The 15,363-nt window shown below is 35.7% G+C and overlaps 1 protein-coding gene across 2 annotated transcripts in view; it reads right to left on the bottom strand.

The window, feature by feature from the left end:
* Positions 1 to 11,608, bottom strand: part of LOC133836944 (ecdysone-induced protein 74EF) — a 51,656-nt gene extending 40,048 nt beyond the window's left edge. Inside the window, exon 1 of one of the 2 annotated variants that reach the window (XM_062267567.1) lies at positions 10,133 to 11,608. In XM_062267567.1, the coding sequence (XP_062123551.1) occupies positions 10,133 to 11,247 (1,115 nt within the window). In that variant the 5' untranslated portion in view covers positions 11,248 to 11,608. The remainder of the gene's footprint in view (positions 1 to 10,132) is intronic. The other variant, XM_062267566.1, reaches the window with a different exon arrangement.
* Positions 11,609 to 15,363: the final 3,755 nt, after the last annotated feature.

The following is a 15,363-nucleotide window of genomic DNA, read 5'->3' as shown; positions in this document are numbered from 1 at the left end:
TTTGCTTAATTGCATTTATACTTTTACATTAGAGACAATTATCTTAATTTCATTTGTGCGTTTGCTTGTCACTTTAAGTGAACAAAAGTCATTGTGGCAACAAACTTGCAGCGAAGGGGAAAACTAAAATATTTTGCTGATAAATATTTGCGCTTAATTGCATTATGGGCAGCGGCAATTATGAAGTATACAAAAAGTAATAAAACTCTAAAACTTGTTCATAAATAAAAGCCAAAGTGTCTCAAACATAAACTGCAGACTTTTTTTTTGCCAATTTGCTGGAATTTGAAACGCATTTGAAATGATTAGAAAAATAAATTCAAAAAAGTTAAACCTAGCGGAACAAGTTTGTGTAATTCACATGTCTACTTCTTTATGTGTGAGTGCATGTGTGTGTGTAATGTTAATAAAAGCAACGCACAGCACTCTGAAGCTGAGCTTATAGTAGTCGGAGATGGAATGGAGTCATCTTGTGTGGCGCGACTTCAACAACTCAAGTTGAAGTTCGCACGGCACTTGTAAAATGCAAAAAGAAAACAATAAATAACATATACGAGTAGGTGAAAAAATAGCCAAGAAATGCAGAAGTGCTACAACAGCTGCCTGACTGAAAGTACTTTCTTTCTTAATAAGATGCGCGCAGCTTACAGATCGCAAACTCACAACTTTTCAGGGGCTTGAGTCAGTGCCGGAGTCATAGATGCGTCTGCTTGTACCTCTTCGTCTTCTTCGTCTTCAAACGATGCTGCCACTGTCAAGTAAATTTGCTGCATGCCTCGAACTTGCTCTAATGCATGCAACAGCAGCTCAGCTACCGCTCCTTTTCTCCATTCCCACCCCGCTCTTTCTACCAACGACAACTGCAGCTGAGATGCAGCGACAACAATTTGTTCCTTCTCAGTCTTATCTCGTCTCTCTCTTTCTCATACACATTCTCTCTTGGCGAATGACACAAAAGTGAGTTTTGGGAACTAGCAAAGTGGCACAAAGGTTGCCTGCCAGACATGGAGACACTCAGGCAGGCAGGTGTTGAAAATGTGCCGCCGTCAGCACAAATTTGTTAGGGTGTCTCTTCAGTGTTCTTGCTGCAGTCGGGGAGGAAAAGAGCAAGAGTGAAGAAATTTAGGCTTTTGGGTTATTCGGCTTTTGCTGGGGTCATTTGATGTCCCAGGGACTTCCTTTAAAGTGAATATGTATTTTATCAAATAAAAATACTAGCTATATATTATTATTATACTTATATTGAATGTCAAAAATAACTTATTAAATTATTAATCTACTGTTATTATTATTATTATTCTACTTGTGCCAACAAGAAATGTAAGTAAGAGATATTAGCAAACAAACATTTGACTTAGGTTGAAGATCTGGTATATTTTATATACCTTATAGTAGGTGTGTTTTGATTATAGTATATTAATAACATAGTAATATAATATATAATTTTGTTTAAGTATAATTTAGTATTTTTCAATACGTTATTTCGGTATTTTTTTACGATATTACACTGTTTGGTTTATATTTCAAATGGGAAACGGATATCTCACAAAGTGACATAAAGGTTTTAAAAATGTGCCGCCTTCAGCTCAAATTAGTTAGAATGTCTGTTCAGCTTTTCTTCAGCCAAGCAACGTTTATAGTAAATTTTTAGTTTTGTTTATACTGCAAATGGGTAATGAGTATCTCACAATCGTCCATACTCGAATGTGGCTTTCTTTCATGTTTATTAATAAACTATTGTCTAACACAACTCCATCACTTGAGCACAACAATCCTATTAAAATATTATGCTAAAAGATGACGTCTAAGTAAACTTGTAGTGCTTCTGCAAATTAACACAAATATAAATGCCATCTTGACTACTTAGCTACTCTCAGAATCTTCACACCCACGCAATTTACGCGATACCCAAAAAAAAAACATGGACACGAGCGGAGATCGAGAATGAGCTAGGAGACAAAGAGACGCCCACCAGAGTTGAGACAATATTTTGTCTTAAATTGCTACTTACTGCCAGAGCAAGACCAAAATGTATCCATCAAATATGAGAAACACAAAAAAAAAAAACGACCAGATAACATAAAAATTAATCAACAAAAGCAAAAGACAAACAAACGACTTTATATGAAGCCAAGCGCATGGAATACTTGAGATTTTTGGATTTTTGTAGTTTTAATTTAGTTTCGGCCACTGAATCTAACTGTCAGCGTGGGCAATTTTGTGTTGTTTTTGTTTGTGTGTTTTTGAGAGATTCATTTTAGAAGCGTGTGAAAAACAAATTTAAGTTTTACAAGTGAGTAAACAATTAAGCGAATGGAAAAGCATAGAATGAGATGAGATGAATTGAGTTGGGTTATAAGTGTCTATCGCTTCATGATATTCCCGCAGGGGCCAAAGTCAAAGAACTTTCGGTTACTTTCAAATTAAAAGCCTGTTTATTTTCTGAGCATTGTTCTTATACCATTTCCGTTTTCATAAATTAGTTGGAATCATGGAGAAATAGAATCTTTCCCTTCACACTGATCCATTACGTAATCCCTGGCAATAAATGTCATCAGTCCAAATTTGTGGATGATTTTACCATTCACTTGCTATGTTCCTTGCTTGTTTTGCCCATTTAAACGCTAATTTTAGATCTTTATTTTTTGTTTGTTAGCTCAAAATGCTTAAATGTTTACGATCATCTTTGGTGTTGCTGTTCGGCACGCACGCAGCTCAATCAGAGAATTTGTATAGCAATTTATTTAATTCAAGTTGCGTTTTCAGGTTTCTAATTACGTCGTTTGCTTTTCGGGTATGTAATTATTCCAAATTACTTTTAATTGCTGCAGGCGTTAAAATCGAAATCAAAACTGAAACTACTGAATCTCTTGATCAACCTATAAAGTAAAGACAATTAAACAGCATCGGACTTACGCACATTAAATGTTTTATTCAAGCAAAGAAATCATATTATAAATAAATTAAAGATAACTAAGTTTTTATAAAGTAAATGCATTTATATTTAAATACATTTATGTGATTTTTTTTTAGTTGTTTCTGGGTCAAGACGTTAACGAATTCTGCAAACTCTTTTTGTAATATTTCTATTAATTTCCAATCTTAATAAAATTGAACTCTCGATCCCAATATAACATTTCTTGTGCCTAAAAGCAACCGCAAGACTGAGTTTTAATTAAAATAAAAGTGTTTTTGCCAAGTTTCTAAGCAATTGTGATGAACTGCTCTGATTTAGGCCAGGAAAAGACTATAGCAAAAAGGCAACTGAAATACATCTTTCACACCTTCTGCTCCACATTCCGTTCGGATTTGGAAGTGCCGTTAGCTGCTGGGCTTGAATTGTTATTATTATTAATTAGAAAAAATATTTGTTGTATACTCTACGAAAACAAAATGCCAAACATCGCCTGACGTTTATCGCAACCAGTGCATCAATGGACGCACCCGAATGGACCACGTCCAGCTTAAAAACTGGAGTTGAATTTGTTATTTTTTTTCTGTTTATTATATTAGAACTTGGCCATGACATGCGAGGCTGAGTGCCTGGAAACTGCTCAGTTTATGGGTCCGCGTCAGCAAATTAGTGAAAAGTTTGGCTTGCTCAGTAATTGGCTTAAAAACGACGTCAGGCAAACAAAAAAATCAAAAAAATCAAAACACGCTTCAGTGTTTACAAATTTGTTCATCCCTTTCTACCACTTCTCTCCGCCCACGTCCGCCCACAACACAATATACGTCAATCCGGTTTACATTTTTTCAGAATTTCTATCATCGAGAGATTTGCATTCGAAATTTGTGTAATTTGCATAACAAAAGCATACAGACAATTAACTGGTTTCCCGTGATGTGCGTTCGTTTGTGTGTGGAAGTGAATTTAAATGTTTTATACAAAGATAATGTTAAACAGGAATCTTTCTCCCAACCAATTGACATAACATATTTTCGCTTTCAATAACAAATTTTTTATTAAAAAGACAACACACCGCGAAGGTGTGTAAATACCCAATAGGCCACATTCGAATCTATAACAATAAATGCGTATAAAAATAATAATAATAAAATTAAATTAAAAAATAAAAAAATCGTAAATTTAAGATTTATTTAATTGACCCATTAAAAAGTTAAAAAAGTACCAGTTACAGATAATTCATAAAATTGCAAATTAAGTCAATAAGATAAATAAATAAGAATAAAAAAATATTTAACAACAACTTTCATATCTCCAATTTTTTTTATACACCACGTGAAATTCTTGTTCAAAACTTTAATTACAAAAATTGAACAAAAAATGCGAAAAACAAAACTACGAAATATGTTAATTAGCCAGACACGCGGCTATTTATGGTGCGACTCCAAAGGGAAATTGGTCAGCTTAGACACAACTCCGACTGTTGTCTCAGATAATTTTATGTTCGTGTGTGTGTAGCAAAAGTAAAAGCGAATAAATAAGAATAAGCACGAAATTTGCCAGCTAATGAATATGTCATTTGGGGTCACGCTTTGTCTTCGAAAGTATTGAGTTTAATACGCAAATTAATGAGGCTAGTTGATGAATATTTCAACAGTAATTTGGGAAGGGGATGCTATAAAAATATATTTATAAGTAAAAACCTCGAATATAATATTTAAAATCTATATAATATGGGTAATTCTCTGGCGAAATCTAAAGTGAAAAATAATATAACAAATCATTTTTTAGTTTGAGTAAAGATGATTCTTATAGCTCGTGACTAGCACTTTAAAAAAAGCTAAGAATGATTTTAGAAATATTTTTCTATTTTAAGATAATTGCACTTGCAATTACGAATTAAAATCATAAGCAATCCAAAAAATGAACCAATTTATATATTTTATTTCTTAAGCTATGTATAAGTATAATCTCATTATTTTTAAAATTGTTTCAGGTTATGTTTTCTTTCACTGTAAATAGTGTCACACCGACAAATTCACCCAGAGAATATAAAATCTTTCATATATAAAATCTTCAAGCTCAAATAATAATCAAATAGTTTCTTTAATATGTAAAATCTTCTAGCTTGAATAGTCAACCAGTATATGATATTAAGTAAGGGATTTATACAACTAGATGTTAAAAGTGACCTTCGATTTTAAATTGAAAACTATTTGTTTTCGTTTGTCATTCACGCAATCAAAGTACCCTCAAGGCTATACGAGTTGGCACAACGTTACGATTATCATTAAGAATCCCCATAAATTTGTCACTTAAGCTGGGACTTTAGGTTGTAAACAAAGCCGCTAATTGCTGTGGCTGCTGCTAACTGATAAACGTAATTCTCTACTATTTATTCATAAGCACCAAAAAGCTAAGAAAATATATATTCAAAGTGTGGAAGAAAAAACTAATATATGTAGTAGAAAAATAAATAATCAAGTTTGCGATGCTATCGGATTGGTGAAGATTTCTGAGCATTATTTACCAATCACTTATAGCTGATGAACTTGTACAGACATCTACAGCTCCGATTGCTCATCAGCTGAACCTTTTTGTGTTGGCTATTGCAAATAAGGTGCCTAATTAAATATTTAAAGAAACAAAATGAGAAAATAAAACGAAAACCTGAGATACTTGTAGAATCGCAAAAGAATCAAACTTGTTATATCTTCCGCTTTTGCTTTCAAATCAAATTTGTTAATTTGCTTTTATTTTTGGCAATACAACAACACATGCTATGTGGAATCGATTATGGCCAAGCCAAGAGCAATTATGGTATCAATTCGGATAAAAATATGTATATCACCGCAGAGTTGAAAGCTAGAGGAAGTCGACTTTGTTGACGCTTTATCCGAGTGACTGAAGCAACAAACTTCTTTTACATAATATCTCATTGCACGAGTAAAGTACATAAACAAAATGCCTGCTTAATTGGTGTTGACATTACAGTTGCTGCGATTGTTGCCCCTCTTCTTGCCTTCGTTGTCGCTGTCACTGTTGTTTTCGCTGTTGTTGTCACACGCGCAAACAAATGACTTAAGCGACGAACTCGCGACTGTCTCAGACTTTTTGATGCAATATTTACCCAGACTCAGACCGAAAATAACTAAAACAAAAATGAATCATTCATTTCATTTATCTCATTTGTTTGTAAATTGTATTATGACGCACACACATGTACATATATGATAACTCATAACACAAAACACCGTTTTCAATGTCAAAGTTGTAATTGCTTAAACCAAAATAAAAGTTCACAAATTGTGTTTCATTTCTTTTGTACACCCACATTTTGTCTCACAAGCAGCTTTAGTTACTCAAATTTTAAGCTTGCTTCACTTCTCCTACACTTTAAATAGAGCATTTGAGCATATGATTCATTCAGATGAGTGGAGACCAACAATCAGATAGGAAATTTTCTTAAAGAGTAAAATCGAGTTTAAGTTTCATTAAAATAACATATAAATTTAAAAGATAAAATTAGTTATTAATCAAATGTTATATGCAAGCAAACAGTTCAAAATAAACTTGCACTTATTTTTGTTTCGCTTTTACGATCGCTCTTGTGACGTCTTTTTTAACACCTTTTTCGGCCACTTATGAAACAAAGGAATCATGCGGGCTATACTATTATATATAAACAGTTTATTTCTTAGCTTATATTCTAAATGCTTCAAAGCAAGTGGCAAAGTGGCTCACATGCCCTGAGGCTAAAGCACTATAATTGAATTGTCAATGACATCAGACCGAAAATGCGATACGGACGAGTTCAACAAAATACTATAAAGACAAAGAACCAAGCGGAAATGCAACTCGTACAATGGTAACAACAATTTACTCCCAGGCCGTGAAAAGCCCCTTCCCTGCCCTCTTCCCCTCCATTTCGTCCATGTGCAGCTACCTTTTGCACCCTGGCTGCACAACGTTTAGGGTTACCATGCACCGGTCTGTCACACAACTTTTGTTACATTTTGAGCATTTTTTTGTGTGGCATATTATCTCTGTAATTATGCGAAAATGAAAACAAAAAACAATACAAGACCCCCACGGACTGTTGGTCTGTGACTCAGAGTCACCTGGTGTCAAACAACTGGGCTCAGATGTCGACACCTGTGCACTCGGTTGGGTCACGGGCCAAAAATGTGAACTCATATGTGAAGAGCGGTCGCCCAGCGCGTCAACTCGCTCACAAAGCCAAATGCCAAAACAAATATACTATAATGAAATTTCATTTTATGCCTGCGGCATTTTTGCGTCTGCATGTCATGGTAATTATCCAGCTAATGTTTGCCACTATGTATGGCAAATATGTAACATACATATGTGTGTCTGAGTATGAGTAACATGCAAATATGTTGTTGTGGGAAAGCACAAAGGGATGAGTCATACATTTGTAGCATAAGAATTGCATGAGTATTAAGTAAAGCAATTTTAAGGATATTTTTTCAAGGGTTGGTAAGTTCTTTTATTTCCGAGTTAACCCCTTGATATAGAAATTGTATAGGATATAGGCATCAACATATTTGTATTTTATACACGAAATTGCCGTTGACAAATTTTAAAAGTAATAACTCTGTTATTGACAGACAAAAATGAAGAAAACTTTTCTATAACAGTTTAAAGTGATCAAATCGAGGTCTCATACATATTTGTTTATTCAGTTGGCACTGAATAATACATTAATACTTTAAATTGAAATAAAAAAAATTTTTTTTTTGTACATTTATTTGCATTATGTAAAAGTGAGTAAGTGGTATAACAAACTGAAGCGCTTTTGAGTGTAGGATTGTTACTCGTTTTCTGCTTTTCACTGAGGCGAAGTAACCTACGTAAGAGTCTTCACCTGCTGTAAATACCCAATCATGAATTACGTTTATTACACAAGCATTTGTTTAATTTCTTAATTGCAAATTCAAATATCCATAGCAATACGGCGCACTTAGCTTCACGCCCCGTGGCTCTTTCGGCGTATCAAAAAGATGAAAACATTTCGCATTTGCCACGGGCGAATAAAATTTAACTTTCGCACGCCCAGACGGACGACAAAAAGACGACGATGCAGCATCGCATCATCATCGCATCGTAGTTCATTTCATCTCTTCAAACTGAAACTAAAATACTTTCAAATGTATTCAGCAAGGCGCCTCAACACTGACAGCCGCGTTAGACGCCTACACCTCAGTCGCATGCGCAGCCTCTGAGATGGTCATATACAAACAAATTAGTGTCAGGCGGAAAAAAAAATACATATAAAATCAACAATCTCGTGAAAAGCAAAAGTGAGTAAAAATATGACACATACGATAGGTAAGGAGAAAGACGGGGGGGAGAGAGAGAGATGGGGAATTTAAAAACAACACACATTGTTCATGTAAATAAAAAACTTTTACTTTTGATACAATAAAAACAACAAAAATATTTGCACATCATGCGATTTGATTTGCAAGCAAGTTGTAACGCACAAAATGTTTTTAAATGCATCTCGATATTGATCAACAACAAGCATAACGACTACAATAACGACAATAACGAAATATTTTGCAAGAATTTTGAATCCAACAAAGTTTGTTGCCTAAGTCTTTTGATTGATTTTTTAGCTTCACATCCAATCAAATTGCATTTTTCGGTTTTTTTTTTGCCGTTGAATCAACTCTACGCATGGCATGCGAGGAGAGATAATTTTACAAAGTAAAAGGCTTTTAAATAACATTTTAGCATGCACTTCGCCTTATGCAATCGGAACGTCGCCTACACTTTGCCTAACAAATACCTCCCAAGAAGCGAGACTCTGCACAACACAAATTGAAAGTAGTTTCATTTGAATTTTTAGTGCACAAATGCAAATAATTTAAAAAATCGATAATGCCACGCATCACATAATACAATCATTAAATACTTAGTTTTATGAAGCAATTTATTGAAATTTTAGATCGAAGAAATAAAAAAATAATTGAATTGAAAAAATATTTACAACAGAAATTTACTACATACATTAAAATGAATGTTCAACTAATAGGTCAGTGATCTTTTCGTTTTAATTGCAACACTTAGGTTAATAGAAAGATCATTAATTGATATCTTATATTTTCAATATAATTCACACAAAGTGGAGTTTGTTACACCCCTAAAAATTATTTCAACACTCACTTGTCTTGCACACGAAATGTGTGAAGATATAAAAATTAGCCAAATTCGAGACAAATTTGTAATTTTAAACACATTTCAGTAGTGTTTTTTTTTATTTTTTGCAGTTTTACTGTCTTGAAAAGAAACACAAGAAATAACGCAACCTAAAAATAACTCAAAAACATTTGTATCAGGCAACAATGTGAGCGAAATTACCTAATTTTATGTGCCTGAAATTTGGCCAGCGCAAAAATTGCAATTTGCGTTTAATTTGGGGTCACATTTAACAGTGCGTGTTATGCAAAAAAATACCACTCTGTTATGTTATTAACATACTAGTGGTGCTGTTAAAGAAGCACACGAGTGCTGTGCAACAATTTCTGTTATCATTGCAGATTTCGTTCGCCGCTGCTTTTGTTGTTGGGCATTTTACTGTTACAGTTTTGAAGGCATTTTAATTGCAGCCCCCCGCGGCCAAGTTAAATGACACATGCTCTTGCAACATGGCCAGCCACTTTGTTGTTGCTGCCAAAGCTGCTGTTTCTGTCGCTGCTTTTGCTGCTGCTGCTGCTGCTGCTGTTACTGTTGTTGTTCATGAAGACTTTCACTTTGCAGCACGGAGATGAAATGGCTATTGACTCTTTGGCCAAAAATAAAGCGAACCAATTAACCCATTAGCGTATACTTTTAAATAGTTTTAAACCAGAGCAGAGCAATTTGTTAAAATTTCTAGAAAATGTTCATCGGCAACTTTGACCAAAGCAAAAACTTTGTAAATATCTAGTTAGGTAAATTTCGCAAAATGTGTGAGAAGAGCTTTTTATTTTAAAAAAGATAATAAATCTTGCTAAGCAATTTACATAATATGTGTCTCAGAGCGAGTAATTCATAAATGAATTATTCCAAATAGATTTATGTGCCACTCAAATTTAATTATTCAATTTTAATCTCACTCCTTGTGAAAATTATTCTTTATCTTTACCACAATTTATTTCGATAAATTCGAATTACTTTCTTAATGAAAAACAATTTGAAAATGAAGCCAAGACTCACCTTCTAGCTTGCCTGGGTATCGATTGGGTCCAACACACCGGCGCCTTGTGCAGTTGATGCATATTCCTTGACGACTTGTAGGTCAGATCGCCGCATTCCGTTTGCCACACCTGCAGATTTCCCTCCGCCGGATAGAAGGTGTACAAGCTGTGCGTGGCGGATGCAATCACTGGCGATGACCCGCCAGCCTCCACACCAACTCCGTCCACTCCGACTGCCACCAACGGCGACAGGGTTGCACTTGATATTGGCTGCACAAGCAGCGCTGCCTGGCCGCCGGCAGCAGATGCCGCAGTCACGGAACCCACTGCTCCGGACGCCGTGCTCTTGTAGTTGAGCATACGGCTGTTGCTAGAGATGACACCGGCGCTGCTGCAGCTACTCACATTGCCGTTGCCGTCGTGCTTCAGTATGAGGCTGCTGGGATCGTAGCCATGTCGCTGGCGTCCAATTGCATCCACGGAATGCGAGCGCAGAGCGCTCCGGGCTAGCGGCGTCACGTGCAGACGTCGTCCGCGTCTATATCCGGCCGCTGCGGAGGCAGCAGCGCCGGCTCCCACTGTGACGCCGCTGGTCAGTCGATGATTATGAATGCTTGAGGCGGCGCTGGCCACCAAAGGCTGTCGTTGCTTCTGATACTGCAGGCGTTGTTGTTGTTGCTGCTGCTGCTGCTGTTGATGCTTCAGTTGCTGCTGTTGCGACTGTTGATGTTGATGTTGCTGTGATTGTTGTTGTTGCTGTGGATGATGCACTTGCTCCTTGTAATATTCACGTCGCTGTAGCTGCGGTGCGGCCAGACTAAGTGCACCGCCGGCAACGACTCGCGTTGCTGACTTCTCGGTCAGGTTATTATTGTTGTTGTTGCTGCTGATGTTGCTGTTGTTGCTATTGTTAGTATTATTGCTGCTGGCACCGCCAGTTGCCGCTGAACTGAGCAGCGCCAACTTGCTTGCATTGTTATTGTTGTGACTGTTGCTACTGCTGTTGGCAGTTGCACTTGTTTGATGCTCTGAATCAGTTGAAACCCGATCCGGATCACTTTCGAAACCTTCGTCAAGGGATCGTGTTGGACTCAGTATGGGCTTTGAGTGCTGCTCTAATTTAGACGCAGACATGTCCACTTGCTGAGCTTCGTAACTCTCGGATAACAATATCTGTATCTATATAAATCTCAGTGTTACACTTGGTAACACTTTTGAAAAGTCGCAAAACTTTTCAACGATTCTTCGCGCATAAAAAAACACAATGAGCTTTTCTGCTGCACTTGTTACAGTTGCAGTTGCAGTTGCTTCACACGCCACTTTTTCTTTTAATTTGCCATGCACTTTTCAATTTGGGTTGTTTTTCTTTTTGCTCTTTTTTCACTTCGATTGTTGTCTGCGGGAGTCGCGCCAAAGTTGTGTCATTAATTTGTAACCAGCTCTGAAGTCTACCCCACGTCTGTCTCGCACGAAAGTCGTTTTCAAACTGATCAGAGACTGCGGCTCAAAATGTCGACGACTGCCAGAGCTGCAGACGAAAGCATCGCTCGGCACTTGTTCCGACTTGTTCGCAGGGTTGTTATTGTCGCTACACCTGCTGTTGCTGTCTTTGCGAGCGTCTGAGCGGGAGAGCGACGAAGTGAGAGCGCGCGAGAGCTTTAGTTGAAAACAGCTGTTTGTAGTTACTGTTGCTGCCGCTGAAATATTTGCGATATGTCGTTGTAGTAAACAGAGTTTTGTGTGTTATGCTGATACGGGAATGACATTGGAATGAGAATAAGAACTATTTATCAGCAAGAAAACAGAGAAAAGGTAATTTCTTAACTTGTAGACATTTAATAGCGCTGATATTTTAAAACTTATAATTATTATTATACTTACAATTAGTTAACATTGAATATACTAATCTTTTCTTTGAAACAACTGCAATTAAGAAGAGTATTACTAGCCGAGCTATGGATGCATACGAGAATGTGCAAGTTTTCCAAAATGAGCATATTTTACTAACTATGCCAACTATTCTTGCCGCGAGTGTTCAGATTGGCAACAGTTACGCTCACTCTCTTTCTGAATTGCTCTCTTTCTCTCTCTCTCTCGCGGCAAAACATTTTCATCAATGAAAATACACGCTCCAGCAACAACAGTGACCGGCATTAAAAACAACCGCTACCAAGTTAAAAAACAAACAACAGCTGAAAGCTCAACCAACACAGCGCAGAGAGCTTTTGGCACCTGCTGCGTACAAAACTGCAATCCGATTTCAGCGGAGAGCAACGAAATGAGAGAGCCATGAAAAGAGAGAGAGTGGCCAAATTGGGTGCCGACATTGCTGGCGCTTGATTTTATTATTGTTTTTGTTGGTGCTGCTGTCGTCGTTGCCATTTCATCTCTTTTGTAGTTGTGAGTGCGTTTTTTTATTGTTTCTTTCTTCCTTTTTCTCTAAGTGGCCGCTGTGCCGGCGGCGTATTGCAAAAACAGTAACAACAAGAGTAACAGTCGGCCATTGCAATTTCATGCTATCGAGCAATTGATGTTGAAGTGGAATGCCCTTACTTTGATTGATTTCCGGGTGCTGCGACGCCGACGCTGCCGACGCCAACGATGGCGGTGGTTTCATTTTTCGCCAGCGAAAAAGAAAAAGTGACCGAGGCAATGGAGAAATTGCAATTGGCCATAACAACAGCTACATATGTTAGTCGTAGTAGTTTAAAATGGGTATCACGAGTTTGTTAAAGCATTTGCAAGGTCAGGCTTCAATACCAAACGCTGTAAAGCATGTTGTTCTTTGTTGGTCAAATACAATTAATAATCATTAAATGAAGAGTTTAGTTTTCGTATTATTTTATAAATAAATTATTTCCTTTTAAAGGCGCTCTTTAAGAGTATTAAATTATTCGTTATTATTAAACACTTTGGTTGTCTCGTTGTTGTTGTTAACTTCCGATAACGATATTCGTTGCTGTTGCTGCTGTTTTGATTTTCACTTTTCTTTTTCGTTCCCGTTTATAAGTGCATAAGTAAATTATAACAAAAGCTGCCGTTTTTATTTTAGTTTTTCTCAAGTTTTTGTAAGCCACTTTTGTTTAACGTTTTTAGTTTATGCTACTGACGTACATACCTATATTATAACAGCAATTTAATAATATAAATTTTATAGTTTGAACGCCATAAAAATGTAGATCTTAATTGTGTTTTGTGGCTGTTGCTTGTTATAGGATTACGTGCCGGTATTTTAATTTTGAATTTAATGAAAGCCCCCGACTAAATGTGATGAACTGCTCTTGACGCTTCAGTTTTATTGGAATTGGATCAGCAAACTAGCTGGACCTGGATGCTTACCGTTATAGTTAGGCAACAATTCCAATTATAAACACTCCATAAAGTTTACCTCGCGCGTAATGCAGTCAACACTCAATAGCGCCAAAAAAAAAAAAAAAATAATAATAACAACGAGCAACTACGAAAAAGTAAGAAAAAGAGACTTGGTCGTACAATGCTATCTGTGGGTGTTGTATTGCTTTATTTTTTATTTCTTTGCGGTTGGCGGCTCAAGTTCATCGGGGTTCATGACTCGAGCGCAGCCACAAACTTGCCTCTTAATGGCCCAAAAACTTCAAGCAAAGCAAACAGCAACACTAAATCAATCAAAATGCAGTTAGAGTGGTTCGGATTAATATCAAAGGGTATGTTTATAAAATTCCGTTCTTCAATTTGACAAGACTTTAAATCTAATTTGGTTCAGATTGCAGCTGTTATAATAAATGAATGATTATTTTATTCTTATACGCTATGCTTATTAAAAATGGAAAAGAATTGCTACTAAAATTCTATCATAAATTTCATAGCTTTTTTCCCCTCGAAAATTATATTCTTGAAAGATTTCCATATTCAATATTTAGATTAAGTTAAATATAATATAAGTGAAATACATAAGTCACATAATTGAGCATACAATTTTTTTGCTATATTATTATAGAAAACCTAACTTATACAAGTGACCTTTTTTAAACTTTTGTTTATTATAACTTACATAAAATGAAACTAATTATATTAATACATAAAGTATTTCGATCCATGGAGCTATTTCAATTATGTATTTGTGTTTAACGACATATTTGAAAAAATATTCAAATTTGTATATTTACATAAAGGATGCCATTTTTATGTTTCGTCACCCAAAAATACTCCAAGAATAGCATACATTTCAGTAAACTAGTGATTCGAAGTATTTAACTATTCTAATATTTAGCTGCTGCAAACTGCGTTTAGTCTTTTAAACAAAACAAAAGTGAAGTCAAAATGGTCGGACGTTAGCAAAAATTATAATACTGGTTCTAATTTACTAAAATAAATTCACTAATGAAGAATAAGAAGCTGCCCATTATTAAATTGAAATGTTTGAATTAGTTAGAAGGCGTTATTCTTTAATTTTGATTAATACTAGGATCAACAGTGGATAGTGATCGTTACTTTATCTGTTTAAGTAGATTTTAGATATGTTGTCGGATATTCCTCCTTCTGCCTGATATCAGTTACATCTGCCAATGTTTTCAGGTAATAAAAATGTTAAGTTCAGCTATCGATTATAAAAAGATGTCGCTATACTCATTAATAAACTCAAGCTATCTGTTTGCATTTATTTATACTTTAAACGGATGCGCGCCAACATTAGACAGTCATAATGATCATAAAATATTTTTTTTGTCAATGGACAATTTTACATATTCTTTCTGCTTACTCAAATATTATGCAATTTTATTGGCGCTTCTGAAACTACGAATATTTACGGCTAAAAATCTAGATCTGTGGTGTACAGAAGATTTACACGACTGCATTAAAACACTCGAAAGTATTAGAAACTAAACAAAGCAACTGATAATTCCAAATACATTATACATATCTTGGATGCTAATAATCAAATTTCAGTACTGTAACTCCTAACTGTTGTATTTTGGCGCACTATTGTGCATATCAATTCAGCTATTAAGGTTGTATGGGAATATAGGATATAGTTTTCCGATCTAGACAAAACTGTCTTACTATATATACAAAATATTGCAGATATTTATGGCCGCGGCTCCATACAAGCAATTGAACCACTGAGCATGTGATTGTGACGAGAATTAACAGGTATGTAATATTTAAAGGGGTATTATAAAGGCTGTGTTTAATTACAACTTTACTAATGACAGACCACAAAACAAAAACAAACCATTCCAACCATAGCATCAAAATTGCATGAAGACTGGT

Source organism: Drosophila sulfurigaster, chromosome 2R, assembly GCF_023558435.1.
Source record: "Drosophila sulfurigaster albostrigata strain 15112-1811.04 chromosome 2R, ASM2355843v2, whole genome shotgun sequence".
Taxonomy (NCBI): domain Eukaryota; kingdom Metazoa; phylum Arthropoda; class Insecta; order Diptera; family Drosophilidae; genus Drosophila; species Drosophila sulfurigaster.
Note: the sequence above shows the minus strand (reverse complement) of the source record. Positions and strands in the feature narration are given on the sequence as shown.